Raw genomic sequence first — 15,859 nt, 5'->3', positions numbered from 1 at the left:
ACGTTCTATGCAAATTGGTATGATGACATCGAGCAATGATGATCAACCACCTGGACCCAGAAGAACTTTTGCATTTTTTGCATTCGAAAATTACTCCCAGCTCCAGGAAGAAGACCTAGTATCCACCTCGAGGATCCTATTGAAGAGATACAAATAAGAGATACAGTAAAAATATAATTTTGAAATGTTCGGTTTTTCTTGTATTTCCGGAATAAAAAAATCCGCGTCGATTTTTATTATCATTTAATAGTACCCGACAACAAAAGTAGGCAACAACAATTCAACCGACTCTCTTACTGTTTACGAGATCACTGTGCATGACATGTAAAAAAATGAAGATAACAGATCAATATTTTTCAGCAGTTTAACTTTCCAGTTTATGAGAAGATACGGATTAACAAAGATATTTTCGGTTTTTCCAACGTAGATAACGAAGTGAATTACCAGTGAACATATTGGTGCTGCTTCTAAAATTAACTGGTCTAGATAAAATACAAATTTGGGATCTATCTTTTCCGAGATAATATGAGAAATGTCGTTTTCATAATGACTTAAGCTTGTTGACTTAGTGGACCTAAATTTCACCGAAAGATTATTACATATGAAATGTTTTATCTTTTTGGGACATTGATTTATAGTACCTATCAATAATCTGCAATGACTGCGTTAATCAATAAAAATCTTAAAATCAATTACCAGGGCTGATTATTGGAAATCCAATATTTCTTCCATTCCATTTCTTTTATTGGAAAAATCATTCGAAAACATATTTAATGAACCAAAAAAAAATTGACGCTCTCACAAAAATTTCAGTTAGATTTTTTGTTGAAATAATGTGTACTCATGGTGAAAAATTGAACATGTTTTTTATTTTTACCCCTCCTCCAATTAAAAATATTTTATTACCCAGTCATCTTGATACTATATTTTGGAAGTTTCGGGAATCCATTATGACTAATATATGAATGAAAACAACTAAACAGGAATTCGCATTATGCTGAGCCTCAAAATAAAATCAAGGAAATGCATCTGTACTTTGATTTCTAGTGGATTTTTTGTAATGTAGAATCCTGGAACTCCTGCTTGCTCGGAGATTTGTTGCTGATCAGCAACTTTTTGTTCTAATTGTAGGACGAGATTCATATCAAATACCTTCAGTTCCTCTTTTTGTTGCAACATCAATTTCGGAGTCCCTCAATTTCCTTATCTTCATCATGTTCATACTGCTTGAGAATTTCTTGGTCTTTAAAATTATTTTGGTTTATGGACTGTAATCTTTGTTGATAAAGATGTTGCACCGTTACATGTTGTATTTCTAAAAGACCTTTCACAATTTCGAAAACGGTTTCATTCAACAGACAATTGGCAAGACTTGATAATAGTTCATAATGTAGTCTCATTCGATATTTTGGCTGCAACTCTCTTGCCATACTTTGTAACTGTTCCGACAAAAAATATAACTTTTTCTGTAAAGTTAAAGGATCTTCAGAATTTGCGGACATTATTTCCCTTTTTGTGTAAACTTGAATACCTTATTCACAGAATATCATTAAAGTTTCAGGAATGCTTATGAGTTGTGTGCTGAGAGATATTCTAACCGACAACATTCTGCACATCAGTATTTTCCGTGTGTTTGTTTCAGGTAAGAAAGGAATCGAGGAGCGACACGAAGGCGACATAAATGATGAAGAAAAGAGAATTGGAACTTTCTACGTTTTTTACAACTTTTATTTGTAATTAACGTTACTGCAGTTTCATCCTATAAACATTTTCAAACTCATACATTGAACTAACAATAATTTATCACATCTACACTATACGACAGTTGAACAAATTCATGACATTCATGAATAATCTCTCAATAGCAACATTCAGTTCACACTCGAAACAGAAATGGAAGAAACTAATTTATGTGTAGGCCCTGTGGATACAGCAGATAAAACAATCACCAGAGAAATAATTAATTGTGAAGCTGGTCCTAGTTCATCTTCACATATCTTCAGAAAATAAAAGCCTTGCTTGAGACAAAGCCGTTCAAGTTAACACAATGAAGTCAACGACAATAAAATATATAAGCAAAGGTGTCACTGTTGGTCCTAAGACAAAAAAAGTAGCATTATCACCGTTTCTAGTACCAGTTAAAAACACATCAACTTCACCTATTTAAACCGCCCAAATTGCCGGTATGAAAAGGAAGTTATTCCTAGATTCAAAACCAACAGACGATTTATCTATTACATCGCAATCTTCATCAATCTCTAGTGAGTCTGAAGAAGAAACTACTTCTTCCGAAGCGAGTTGGTCTCAAGATAACAAGGACAGACAATTTCAAAATGTAATGCGTAGTGCAATATTTACCGCTGTGGAAAAAGAGCCGAAAATGATGTTAGGACTCCCTAAAGACAGTTACCATTTGATAAAACTATCAAGTGATAATATCACAGTTTCCACTAATGACATTTCAATAACCTTGAAGTTAAATGAATCATTTGACATATTAGCTATACAATTTGGCTATACACAGAGCACTATAAGTAGAATATTTTCGAAAACAGTAATTGTTCTAGCAGAAAAAATGAGGGAGTTAATTGTGTGGCCTAAACCATCTGACATAGTTGAAAATTTACCTATTGCTTTCAGAGCACGGTATTCTAAAGTTGTTTCAATTGTAGATTGCTTAGAAATAGAAATTGAAAAACCGTCCAATGCAATCCACCAGTCTCTGTCATGGTCACAATATAAGAAATGTAATACTCTTAAATACATTATTTCTAGTACTCCAGATGGGTTAGTCAATTTTATTCCAGAAGGATATGGTGGAAGGGCTTCTGACATCATTATAGTAGAAAATTGTGGCTATCTAGAATGTTTACTTCCAAACACAGCCTTTGCCTCTGTCTGCCTTGGCATACAGAGGCTTCAAAGACTTGTCTCATTTGATAGAAAAAAAAAATGTACCCTTATTCGGCCTCCTTCAGTGTTCAAGTCTACAGCAACTACAAAACATGAGGTGAAGCAGTCCAAAAGAATAGCAGCATTAAGAATTCATGTAGAGCGTGTAATAAACAGGTTGAGAGAATTTCATATGTTGTTGCCTCATGCAACAACATATGAACAACATATGTTGCCTCATGTGTACATCACAGCTTAGTTCCGATAGTAGATGAAGTAATAGTAATAGCATGTGGCATAATCAATATGCATAACGTTTTAATAAAAAATAAATAAAATTTTCAAGTGTTTTATTTTTATTCATATTGGTGTTGCACACTCAGAAGGTACCTTATTTTCAATGTACAAACTCCAAATAGAATAAATATAGGTTACAAGTAATTTGGCTAACTGACAAATGAAATTTCAACTTGCTCCTCATACTATAATTTATTTGATATTTTTCCACATATAATAGGAAAAATAGCATCACTCCAGAAGAGCATGCTTTTTTTCAAAATATTTGCACAATAGTTCTCATCATAATTCACAATATAAATGTCTACTTCCTTTGATATTTCAAAATCATAATGTGCAACACAGAAAAGCCCTTTTTTTATTTGAAAAATACATCTGCATTTGGACATGAGCCATATATTTTGAGGATATAACATATTTTGAAACATATCTACTCATGACTTTCTCAGATGATGGACATTTGATTTCAATACTGTAATCAATACTCTCACCATCAGGAGATGCACCAATTACGGGAAAATTAGGGTTTGAGATCAAACCACACCCATTAATTTTTAGTTTCATTTTTTTTCGACTTCTTTCAATACTTTTTCTGTAGCAAACGCCCTCTTTTCATCGCCTCTGTGTCCTTTAATTTATTTGCTCCCATTATACTTTCACATAAAGTTCCTTCGAAAACTTTGCAGTGTGCTGCTTCATGCATCTTCGAAGCAGTAATCCTAGCATACCGTAGCTCAAGCCACAGCGGACAGTCATTCTGATCAATTGTAGCTAGATTAGCTTCATTGCAAGATGATGTGTCCATCAAACTCCTGCAATAGTTGATGAACTCTGTGGCGTTAGCCGGTTCATTTGGTAGTGTATTTACTGAATGATGAATGGATAATTTTTCTACTCTGTTTTTTCCTTGTAGTATTTCATGAGTTGACTTTCCATGTGACCGATGTTTTTGCTATGGTTTATTAGAGTTGGCAGAAGGCTTCGAGTATTGGCAGATGAAGCAGGTTTGGCTTTTGAACTACTACCTATCTCTTTAGCTCTTCTCAAGTACCTTGCAGCTTTGACGCCTCTAATCTCAGCTGAAGTGAAATCGGGATGATTTGCGAAAAAACTTGTCATCATGAAGACATCTATTCTCGGCAAATTGTCAGATTGTGCCATGACGAATCCGGCTTCAGTCATTGTATTTATTTTCTGGGACGTTCACAGTAATGATAAAATGATAATAGCCAAATAACTGCTTGCAAAACTCTAATTAGACGGACAAACAATAATAGAATAGTACAGAACACCTTGTAAATAAATGTTGTTGACATGGACTTTGAGGTCATCCTAAGATCCTACCAATCCCGTTGCGTTTTACCTAATTTGAATCTGTCTCATATTTTTACGTTTTCAATTATGAACTATTTAAAATTTATGAAGTATATAGTCATGTGAACCCATTTACATTGATCTGGTATCAAAATAGATTAAGAAAAAAATTAAAATGAGCTATTTTATATTACATGCATATGACCTATTCGTTTGATTTTTGGAAATGGACCTTTTCTACTGCTAGTGATGGTTTCACCCGGTTGCAGAAATTTATAGTGAATCATATCAGCCGCTGACCTTCATACAGTAACCATGATCTTTTTGATGTGGAAGTATCTTAGCCGCACATATAATCGATTGCTGGCGTAGCGACGCATGTCGTGGCGATGAGTCGCCATGCGCAAGCGACTGTGCGATTCTCTTCTACACATATACGTATTCACTGCAGTATACATAACTTGTGTTTTAATGAATAACTTATTTTTTGAAAATGTGTCTGGCAGTGATAATTCAGAAGTGGAAGTAAGCAGCCTCCTGCAAAAAAAAGTAACATCACACTACGACACACTATCAAGTCTACAGTGAGTTAATTATATTTTTATATTTCATAATTAAAATGTGCATTTACCTGTGCATTAGGCCCGCGTATATTTGGTCTGTCTCCAGGGTCAGGAAATGTAAAATCTACTCTCTACGTAACTTGAAATTTACACAATTTTCATAGCATTTGATATTTTCAAATTGAGTCTGTATTAATTTCAATACAGAATTTGTTATTCAAGTAATTTCACGATATTGTGATTCTAGTTTCGAAACAATATTAAATAGTTATTGGAATGCCAATACCCATACTGTTCCTTGACGGGCGAAACGCGCGTCAGAAGACAGTACTTTTGCTTTAGTATAAATAAAGTAATTTCATTCAATTTATTTCACGAAAGGGGTGCCTAATTCTTTTTATCAATTCAATATTGCCATTCAAGTTTCGAAACAATATCAAATGAGTACTGGAATGCCAATACCCATATTGTTTTTGTTTCAGTATGGATAAAGTCTTTTTATGCATCTTATTTCACGACAGGTTCCAAATTCTTATCAACTCAATATTGCGATTCAAGTTTCTAAACAATATTAAATAGGTATTGGAATGCCAATACCCGTACTGTCCCTTGACGCGCGAAACGCGCGTCAGAAGACGGTATTTTTGTTTGGGTATAGATAAAGTAATTTCATTCAATTTATTTCACGACAGGTTCCAAATTCTTATCAATTCAATATTGCCATTCAAGTTTCTAAACAATATCAAATAGGTATTGGAATGCCAATACCCATTCTGTCCCTTGACGCGCGAAACGCGCGTCAGAAGACAGTATTTTTGTTTAGGCATAGATAAAGTAATTTCATTCAATTTAATCCACGACAGGGGGCCAAATTTTTTTATCAAATCAATATTGTTATTCAAGTTTCGTAACAATTTTAAATAGGTATTGGAATGCCAATACCCATACGGTCCCTTGACGCGCGAAACGCGCGTCAGAAGACAGTATTTTTGTTTAGGTATAGATAAAGTAATTTCATTCAATTTATTTCACAACAGGGGTGCCAAATTCTTTCTATCAATTCAAACTTGTTATTCAAGTTTTGAAACAATATTGAATGGGTATTGGAATGCCAATACCCAGTATTTTTGTTTCAGTATGGATAAAGTATTTTTGTTTCAATATGGATAAAGTATTCTCGTTTGATTTGTTTCACGACAGAGGTTCCAAATCCTTTTCATCGATTCCATATTGTTATTCAAGTTTCGAATATTAGATGGGTTTTGGAATGCCAAATTTGAAATTGGAGTTCAGAACAGATATTTGACCAATATCGACATATCGATATTAATATTATTCAATATGTCGCCAGATGTCATGATTCTAACTGTTTTCCATTTACGATATATCCATAGTGGCCCAACATGAAATCGAGTTCCAGCTGAAAGTATGTGTTGCATGGAAAATTAAGATTCACATTATATAATTTGAAAACTTCAAGTTCCATTTGACGCAATAAATTTCAATTGGAAATATCAGAAATTTTCATTGCCACACACAGTATATATATTTTCTCAAGTGTTTCTCCGATAATGAATCCGCTTATATTATTCTCAGATGATTTACTGTCACCATATCCATCATATATGTTCATCCTAACTAATTCCCAGTAGATAGTCAATATATATCTACATATAAATATGTAGGTATGCATCAAATGTCTATGTTTTTTGTCAGTCGTTCAACATCATTATGAAAGGTGTATTATTCACGTTTATAATATCTCTCCATCTTATAAAGAGCTTTGTTGTCATTGAAAAACCTCCAGACGAATTGATTTCTGTAGCAGTGGTGAGCTCTTTATTCTCAATTCTGTTAAAACTCTCAACCTTTTTTTCTTTGGGAGTAGAGTAAAAAACGTAGCTATCAACTATAATAAAAAAGTCAAGAAAATATATGTAAATCATGCATAGAATTTTGTTACTCAATGGTGTACTTCGAAGTTTCGTAAACAGGACACTTGTCTTATGACTTCGAAAGCACCGTTTCAAATGACATTACAAAAAGAAGCATTCATTCATATGATGGCTCAATTCAATCACAGCTATAGAAAATGAATATAAATTGAAAAGGAGATATTTTTAAGAGTAATTGGTTTTTTGGGAAAAAAAACTTTTTCGTTTTATAATTCTACATTTTTGAACAAAAAATCTGGAAAACTTCCAAACAAAAAGAAGAAGAAAATACCACAATGAAGACTCCGTATACAGATATGTATTTATTTCAAAAGGACTTTTTTCCTTCGTATAATCCATTGTTCATGTAGTTTCAAAGGATATATACCCCTGTCAATTTGTTGTTAATAACGTAATGTCATTTCACAAATAATAACTATAAATCTTAAGTGATTTTTTTTCAATGTTCTGACAAAAAATTACCAGAATCAAATATGAAATGAATTACCAGTTCAAACTCGTATGAAATAAATTCAATTCAGTTTCAGAGAATTCAATTAGCAAATTCCCAAATGTTTTGTATGAAGATGGAGAAGTAGATAGCCAAAACCTTTGTTTCCCGAAAATTGATCTGTCCTTAAAATATAACCTTTCAATTTAAACAAGATTTCTATGGCTGAGATTTAATCGAATGAATGTTATTTATGTACTGTCACCGATGACATGTGTGGATTCAACTCATTCAAAAAGTCAAAAAGTCGTAATTTTATGAACGAATTGAGTGTTTTTTCTTATAATGTTATTCGTATTTGGTACTGAAGAGCCGATAAGGAAAGTGCCTTACAGCGATATCCAGGTGTCTACTGTCGATGACAGTGTTCCATGTGAGTGAAATTTCCCTCATTTCATTCATTATATTGTGTAGGAATCCTGTGAATGATATTTTTTTCGATTCCATACGAATGTTTGGAATACAAACGGAATAGAAAAAATGTTTTTCGTATAATCAAGCGTTTATATAAGAGTATTTGTTTCGAAAGTATTTTTCTTTCGTGTATCTGTACCTGTAGAGTAGGTAGGGTGAGTGTAAGCACACAGCACTTAGGCCTCATGTGACCCATTGTACATCCTCCCGAGGAGTTGTCCTCCTAGGTCATCGTCCATCCTGTTCTTTCCAGGAAGGTGGACAGGTCACTGGGAGACATCTCCTTCATATCGTCTCTTATTGACGTCAACTCCGGTCCCTCGCATAGGACATGCCTGACAGCTTCATCTTCCTGCATAGAGGTATCCACTAGCCCCATATTATGAAGGTGTTTCCTTAGTTGACAATGACCAGTCAGAAATCCTACTGTTAGGACGTAGATTTTTCCTGATCATCGCCAGATATTTTTTTGTCGCCAGCTTCCCAGGGTCGCCCAGGGTAATACTGGCAAGATTGTATCCTTTGACTTCATCATCTCTTTGGTGATTAAGCATAGGTGTGATGTTTGGCTAGTTCCACAATTTTCGAAGTCATCAGGCCGTAAGTGTCCCTGGATCCTAAAACTCTAAGTCCAGCCGCTTCTTTGGCTAAAGAGTCGGCAATGCGATTACCTTTACTCCTGTCATGACCTCCAACCCACTTCAGGATAATGTTATCCTGAGGCTTTGGCTAAATCTTGGTGGCACTCTAGTACTAGCCCTGAGGTAACAAGTTGTTAAAGGCTGATAGGGCTTGTCTACTATCAGTGCAGATTTTTATGTTTTTGCCAGACATTCCTTTCCTGGTTATTTCTTTTGTGGCGACTGAGATACCAACCAGTTCTGTTTGAACCACGCTGGTATTTTCCCATTCCCCACTCAATCCTTAGGCTTATTGATCTGGACTTTCTTTCGTGTAATTCAATGTTTAGATGAAAATAGCTGTTTCGAAAGAGCTTTTTCTTCCAGTTTGTTTCTGAAAGTTTCCTCTTTGTATGATCTACACATCTATATATAGAGTTAGTTTTTGAAATTGATTGCTTCCTTCCTTTCTTTGAAAGATTCACACATTTTATTTATGAAGAGGGACAAGTAGAAAGCCGAAATCTTTCTTTTCCAAAAACTAATCTCTTCTAAAAATATACCCTTTCAATTTGAAAAATGAATCAAGAACTATTACCTGCAAGATTTTTCAAATAATTGTAATTTGTTGGCAAGCTGAATACACATTATTGATATCTTCAGGTATTCGAAATAATTGAAGTCATTCAGATTCATTATTTATTACAATTTGTCGATTGACCGGCTCTAAAAAAGATAATTTGCCTATTTTTACCTAAATTTCCTAATCATTAACATTTCATTGTACCTCTTCTCAAGTATAACCGCTTCACTGATTCAGCGGGAGCTGACCGTTTGGCGGGAGTTGGCCGTTTTCCGCTTGATTATGGGTCTCCATATGTTGCGTATCTCTACGCTAGCTTGACTGAATGCGTCGTTGGACAACATATACGCAGCTTCTTTGAATTTCCTCCTAAACTAGTGTTTCTTCTTGCAGATGATCTCAGTAAGGACTACTTGATGTAATGTTGATAAGTATAAACATGCTGATGTTGTATTTGGACCCAATTCTTCTTATCGTTTCCGGCAATCCTCTGATGTAGGGAAGTACAAGTACTGATTGTGGCGGCTTCCCTTCCTTGCGAGGCCCCTGATGTTTTTAGCCAAAGTCTGTTTCACCATCACTTTGGAGTAACCATTCCATTGAAAATATTTTTTGATGAAGCCTAGTTCCTTCTCGAGACCTTCTTTGGTATTGCAGAGCCCGAAAGCAAAGTCTACTAGAGTCTTGATAATAACCCGTTTGGCAGATTGATGGTGGTTGGATTCGTGATTCAGATATTGTCCCGTGTAAATGGGTTTTCGTTATACAGATATTTCCCATTTAGTGTCGATCAAATTCACCAATAAATCTAAAAATGGCAATTCGTTGTGGACTTCTTTCTCCAGTGTGAAGGTGATAGAAGGTTGATCTGCTTCAGTGTCTTGTTCCGGGGCTTCTTGTAGGCTTCTTTAATGGCCAGAGTTTCCAACCACTCCATATATATGGGCCAAAGTATGTCCCACCATCACTTTGGAGTAACCATTCCGTTGAAGATCATTTTTAATGATGCCTAATTCCTTCTCGAAACCTTCCTTCGTATAACAGATCCCGAAAGCACGATCTACTAGAGTCTTGATGATTCCTCTTTTAGTCGATTGATAGTGATTGGATTCGTGGTTCAGATATTGTCCCATATGAGTGGGTTTTCCGTATACAGATGTTTCCCATGTAGTGTCGGTCATCTTCACCAATACGTCTAAGAATGGCAATTCGTTGTGGACTTGTGAAAGTGGTGGATGGTCTTAGGCTGCTGATGTGCTTCAGGAAGGTGTCTAGTTCTGTATTCCACTATGAAACATTGTCAACCAGCTTCAAACAATAAGTTTTTGTGTAAACGCAATAAATTTTTATACGCTGTAATGTTATAGAAGTAGGTACTTGGCAAAGTATGTAAATATTTACTTTGTTATCAATTTGCTTGTCAAGATTTTACCAAAACTATGAATTAATTACAAATTTTGAATTATAATCAATGATAATGATATTCAGTAAGTAGACAGGTATAATTTATTTTCACTAGGATTAATTCTTTATTCTGATCAGGAACATTGGAAGGTAGAACTGGATAAATCCGAAACAAGTTCTAAGTAATGCATACTATGTACACCAAGACACTGCAACTCTCTTCTCGATGCGCATTTCATCAACCAAGTTGGTGTCTTCATGGAATGGATTAGAGACTTTCTACTTCATTACCATTTTGTGGTGTCTAACATATTGGATTCAGAATAGTGGTATTCAATTAATCGTGCATTGTAACAAATGTATATGTGAAGTTTCGGCGCAGTCGGTACCGTTCAAAATCCAGTTTCTAGATTCGTCCTGAACATATATCAATGGATGAAAAATAATTGATTGGAAGCTTGTGAAAAATAGTTATTTCCTTAGGTAGATAGATCTGAAGGTCTTGAGCTTCTTTGATAATATATAGTCATCCAAGCTGGAATGTGCAGCTCTGGAATCGTAACTGACTATTTTCTGGAATATACTCTACAGCAGCCATAACGGCATATTGAAGAGATTCCAACAGAAGGGTTGATATTGAGGTTTTCGAAAGTTTGAAGTGCAAGATTCAAACATTGTTGCTGTTAGCAACTTACCTCTATGAGGGCATCTGTATACGATGATACATTATATTCAGCCAAGAAGTACTTTTTTGCCTCCGGTTTGGGTGAATCATCGTTTGAGCGTAAGCGTTTGCTGACATGCTCAGGGGAGGGGGTTATTTCATCTCCTGGTGCAGATTCTGCTTCTGATGCTCGAAAACTTGGTGTATAAAATATCATGCTCTGGTGAAGTCGTTTCCTAGCTGCGCCACCTACCCTGAGGTTTGTCAATAGGATCAAGAATTGTTATACTGGCAAGCTCACGCTCTTGATCATTTCAAAAATTTGACAAATTCTCAGTTTCACAATTAGTACTCAATCTCTTCGCTACATCTGTTTAACATTTTCCATAATCCGATATGTTTGTACATCTTCGGGTATTATGGTGTATTATGTTTTTGTTAAAATCATCTTTGTTCAAAATGTTGAACGTGACTAACAACTATCGATAATGAAATCTATGACAAATCGAAATAGTTCCATTTCATATTGGATCACAAGAGCAAAGATTTTCTAGTAGTTCAAAATATGTTGAATTGATTTTTCTCAGAACAATGTGTTACCTATCAGAAGTCAGAAATATTTTTTTCAGTTTTTCAGGCATGGTGATAGGTCACCAACAAAGTCATTTCCTAATGATAAATACTTTGATCTCCGATATTGGCCAATGGGTTTTGGACAACTGACAGAGGTGAGAATGTTCAACAACAAATTTTTTTGGTGTTTTATCCTCTCTTAAAATTCTGGATATTATTATTACACAATTTTCATGATTTAATTGATATATTATAATTGTGGTTGATCTGCAAATATCATACCCATCCGTTATTTTGATATTTCTATTGCAGTATGGAATCGACCGCCAGTACAAATTGGGCCAATGGTTCAGATCACGTTACAACTCGTTTCTGAGCGAAGAGTATTCTCCAAATGACATACATGTATACTCTACAGATGTGGACCGTACTTTAATGTCTGCCGCTGCAAACCTTGCTGGATTTTACCCTCCTAAAAACGATCAAATTTGGAATCAAAATTTGTTATGGCGGCCAATACCAATTCACACATCTCCCAGAGTCAAGGATGACATAATAACCAGGAAAAGAAATTGTCCCAAATATGACAAACATTACGAAAAAGTTAAAGAATCCGATTTTTTTAAAGCAATCAACAAAAACTATAGCGATTTTTATAACTTGGTTTCTGAATACACTGGATGGAAAGTTAAAAATATTGGGGAGATCAGAACCCTTCGGTCTGTGTTATACTGCTACAAAAACTACAACGTGTCATTTATACCCGAGTGGGCCCCAACTTTGGACCAGAGTGTGTTGGACTACCTCTCTGGTTTGGCTTATCAAAGGAACTCTTACACCAAAAAACTGAAGAGATTGGGAATAGGACCGTTTTTCGATTACCTTTTCTCTCATTTTGACAACGTAACTACTAACGTCTCCTCCACGAGATTTCTTATGATGTCTGGTCATGACACTTCCTTAACCTCGATTTTGAACGCTATGGGAGTGTTCGATTTACAACCTATTAATTTTGCTGAAGTAGTCATTTGGGAGTTGAAACGAAAGGGTGATACAAAATCATTTTATATAAATCTATATCAAAGAAAGAGTGAAGATGATCTGGTACAACTACGAATCGAGGGATGCGAATTCGAATGTGGTTATGAAGATTTCAAAAGAATCATGAAACCTATTTCTATCAATATACATGACTGGGAAAAAGAGTGCTTTGAATAATACCAAAAATTTTGATAACAAATTGTAAAATTTGCCCAAAAATATATTTTTTGCTCTTCAATTCTTGATCATTTATTTGTTGATCAATTCACTGAACCAGTTCAAAACAATTTATTGGCGATTCACATAAAGCTATTCCTGCCTTCGTCATAATATTCTTCTAAACCTTTTTTTATTTTAAGTGACTACGTCGTCTTACAGCGGGGGCATTAGAGTAACCCTCTCAGAGACCTTCATAATTATGACCTTAAATGTGCTTACCCATGCCTACCTACCCATGGAAGACAGAGTGTTAAACGGTGAAAGTAACCTCAGAATTGATTATATCAATGGTACACCCAAGATAATTTCTTTAAACCATTAACTTCACCCACTCATAGGTGTTTGGATTGTTATTATTATAGTGCAAGGAGTCTCAATATAATTTCTAAAGATTTTCATAATTCAGTATGTTCAAATGACTTTGATATAATTAGTGTAACGGAAACCTGTCTCTTCGATGGAATAGAAGATTGCGAACTGTTTCCAGAATTATATCCAGTGTTTCATGATGATAGACAGTTCTCAATAGTGGACGTACAATCTGGAGGAGGAGTGCTACTTAGTTACAAGAACACATCCAAAGCTACAGCTACGAAGCTACATTTTTGGGGCCTTCACATAAACTGACATCGTGGGATGTAAGTTGAGACTTTCTAAAGATGTATTGATTATATTCAACTATTTATATACCACCAACAGTAGGAAACGGAGACTATGTTGCATTTTTGAAATGCTTGATTCACTGAATTGCTTTAGACTAGATTGTAAAATACTTATTTTGGGAGACATCAACGCATCCTCATTTTACTCTGATTCAACGGATTCTAAATCTGGCGCCATAGTGGACTTTATGAGCTTCATTAACGCTCAAGAGTTTAATAATATTCTTGATGAGCATTATAAGTTACTTGATTCTGTGGTAGCCAACTTTCAATACACGGTAGTTAAAGATTCTAACTTGTTTACTAAAGAAGACTCTGTCTATCACCAGCAGTTATACAACATTTTATTTCAAACAGACTGAAAGAATGTGAAAAAGATTTGTAATGTAGATGAAGCATGCCATTTCTTATACCTCTGTACCAAGCTTTCGATGAAAGTGTTCCATCCTACTACCATTATGAAAAAATAAAGCAGTATCCACCATGGTTCACTTCAGAAATCATTAATGAAACTGATTTTAAATATTCCTATCAATTATTTTCAAACATTCAAGAATCTCGGAGCAAACATTAAACGTAAGATCGCAACCGCATGTGCAGAAATACAGGTTACAGGCAATCCAAATAGATTTTGGAATTTCATCAATAGCAAGAAAAAGAAATCAATAGTTCCCGGTTCTATGCAATATAATGATTCTTCGCAGTCAAATATGCATGGGATTGCGGAGTTTTTCTCTAGTTTATACTTGAACTCTAACGATAATAATTCCGAGACTAGATTTGATTCATTGAATAACCTATATCGATTGGGACCATTTCTGAAGAAGATATAATAAGTATTACTGGGGTTTTATCCCAGTGCAAACCGTTATTGCAACACCTTGACACGTGTTTCGATCACCAAGTGATCATCTTCAAGAGGAACAATGTTATCCTTATTTATACCATAGATACCTGCGTATGTGGATGATGTTTCTGCGATATTCGATAACAAAAAATCGACGATTGAGGACTTTGTTTCCTTTCTAAATAACAGATTTCCATCAATGAAATTCACGTATGAGTTAGAAAATAAGGGACAACTTCCATATCTTGACGTTTTGGTAATGAGGAGCCGATATGGAAGCTAGAATACGATGTATATAGGAAGGAAACAAGCACGTAAAGATATATTCCTGACAGTTCACATCAGTGAACAGCACAAACGTGCTAGTGCACCATCTTTTAACATTTTCTCTCACACATGAGAGGTTCAGAGAAGAAAAACGGGCAATACAGAAAATAGCAGTCAGTATCGGTTTCTCGAGGGGTGTTGTAGATGATATAATAAGAAAGAAAAAATTCAGGTTTAGAATGAACGAAATCTCGACTTTCAAAAATGACGAGAACCAGTTCCATATCACCAATACAAGAAGAACTTTGGAATGATTTGCAAGGATCTAGGTATGAATGTGGTTTTTAAAACAAGTCATACACTACAGAACCTTTTAGGAAATCCAAAAAACAAAGTCTAAAATTAGGAAAAGTCTGGAATTTACGAAATCAAATGTAAGGAATGCCTTGCAAAATATTACGGACAGACAAAAAGATCTATGAATGTATGGAAGACCAGAAAAATAAGCAGTCACCCAACATATTTTGCTTGTTAAAATAATTATCAGATTTACTCGACTATTACAGTCGGGGGGTACATCAGTCGAACCCCAGAGGTCTAATCTAGGGCCACTCATAATTTTCTAGGGCCACTCATTTTGATAAGGATCACATGCCCGCATTTACTTTTCGCAGATGATTTCTACAGGAAACTTCATCCAATAATATGGCTCTGGAAAATGGTGACACGTTTGAAGATTTAGGGGTCGTGTTTGATCGAAGGCTTGCTTACATTTGATACTCATATAACTCATATTGTATCGTCAACATTGAAACTATTGAGATATTTCTCCAGAAGCTGAGGAAATTTTCCAAATGTTAATACGCTCAAATTATTGTATATTACTATCATAAGAAGTGAGTTAGATTATGCATCGTTAATTTGGTCCCCATTATATCAAAATTTCGTTCAGCGATTAGAATCTGTTCAGCGTAAGTTCTTCAAATTCATGTTTTTAAGTGCAATGGGGCACAGCTAGGGGCACAGACCATAATATTTTATTAAATACATTCAA

General features: G+C 35.0%; 1 protein-coding gene and 1 pseudogene across 2 annotated transcripts; one reads left to right on the top strand and one right to left on the bottom strand.

Annotated features, from left to right (window-relative positions):
• Positions 1-331: 331 nt before the first annotated feature.
• LOC111506911 (gonadal protein gdl-like) lies at positions 332-1,502 on the bottom strand (annotated as a pseudogene).
• Positions 1,503-6,740: 5,238 nt separating this feature from the next.
• LOC111506913 (lysosomal acid phosphatase) lies at positions 6,741-13,048 on the top strand. 2 transcript variants are annotated; one of them, XM_023162134.2, is made up of 3 exons: positions 6,741-6,896; positions 11,826-11,924; positions 12,082-13,048. In XM_023162134.2, the coding sequence occupies exons 1-3, from the start codon at positions 6,798-6,800 to the stop codon at positions 12,985-12,987; spliced, it is 1,104 nt and encodes a 367-aa protein (XP_023017902.2). In that variant the 5' UTR covers positions 6,741-6,797; the 3' UTR covers positions 12,988-13,048. The 2 variants fall into 2 exon arrangements, with proteins under 2 accessions (XP_023017902.2, XP_074026801.1); XM_074170700.1 differs by lacking the exon at positions 6,741-6,896 and adding an exon at positions 7,702-7,884.
• Positions 13,049-15,859: the final 2,811 nt, after the last annotated feature.

The sequence above is a fragment of the Leptinotarsa decemlineata genome, unplaced genomic scaffold (assembly GCF_025532065.1).
Source record: "Leptinotarsa decemlineata unplaced genomic scaffold, Ldec_3_MD MMD2_P_RNA_scaffold_9, whole genome shotgun sequence".
Classification (NCBI taxonomy): Eukaryota; Metazoa; Arthropoda; class Insecta; order Coleoptera; family Chrysomelidae; genus Leptinotarsa; species Leptinotarsa decemlineata.
This window is presented reverse-complemented; position numbering and strand designations above follow the sequence as displayed.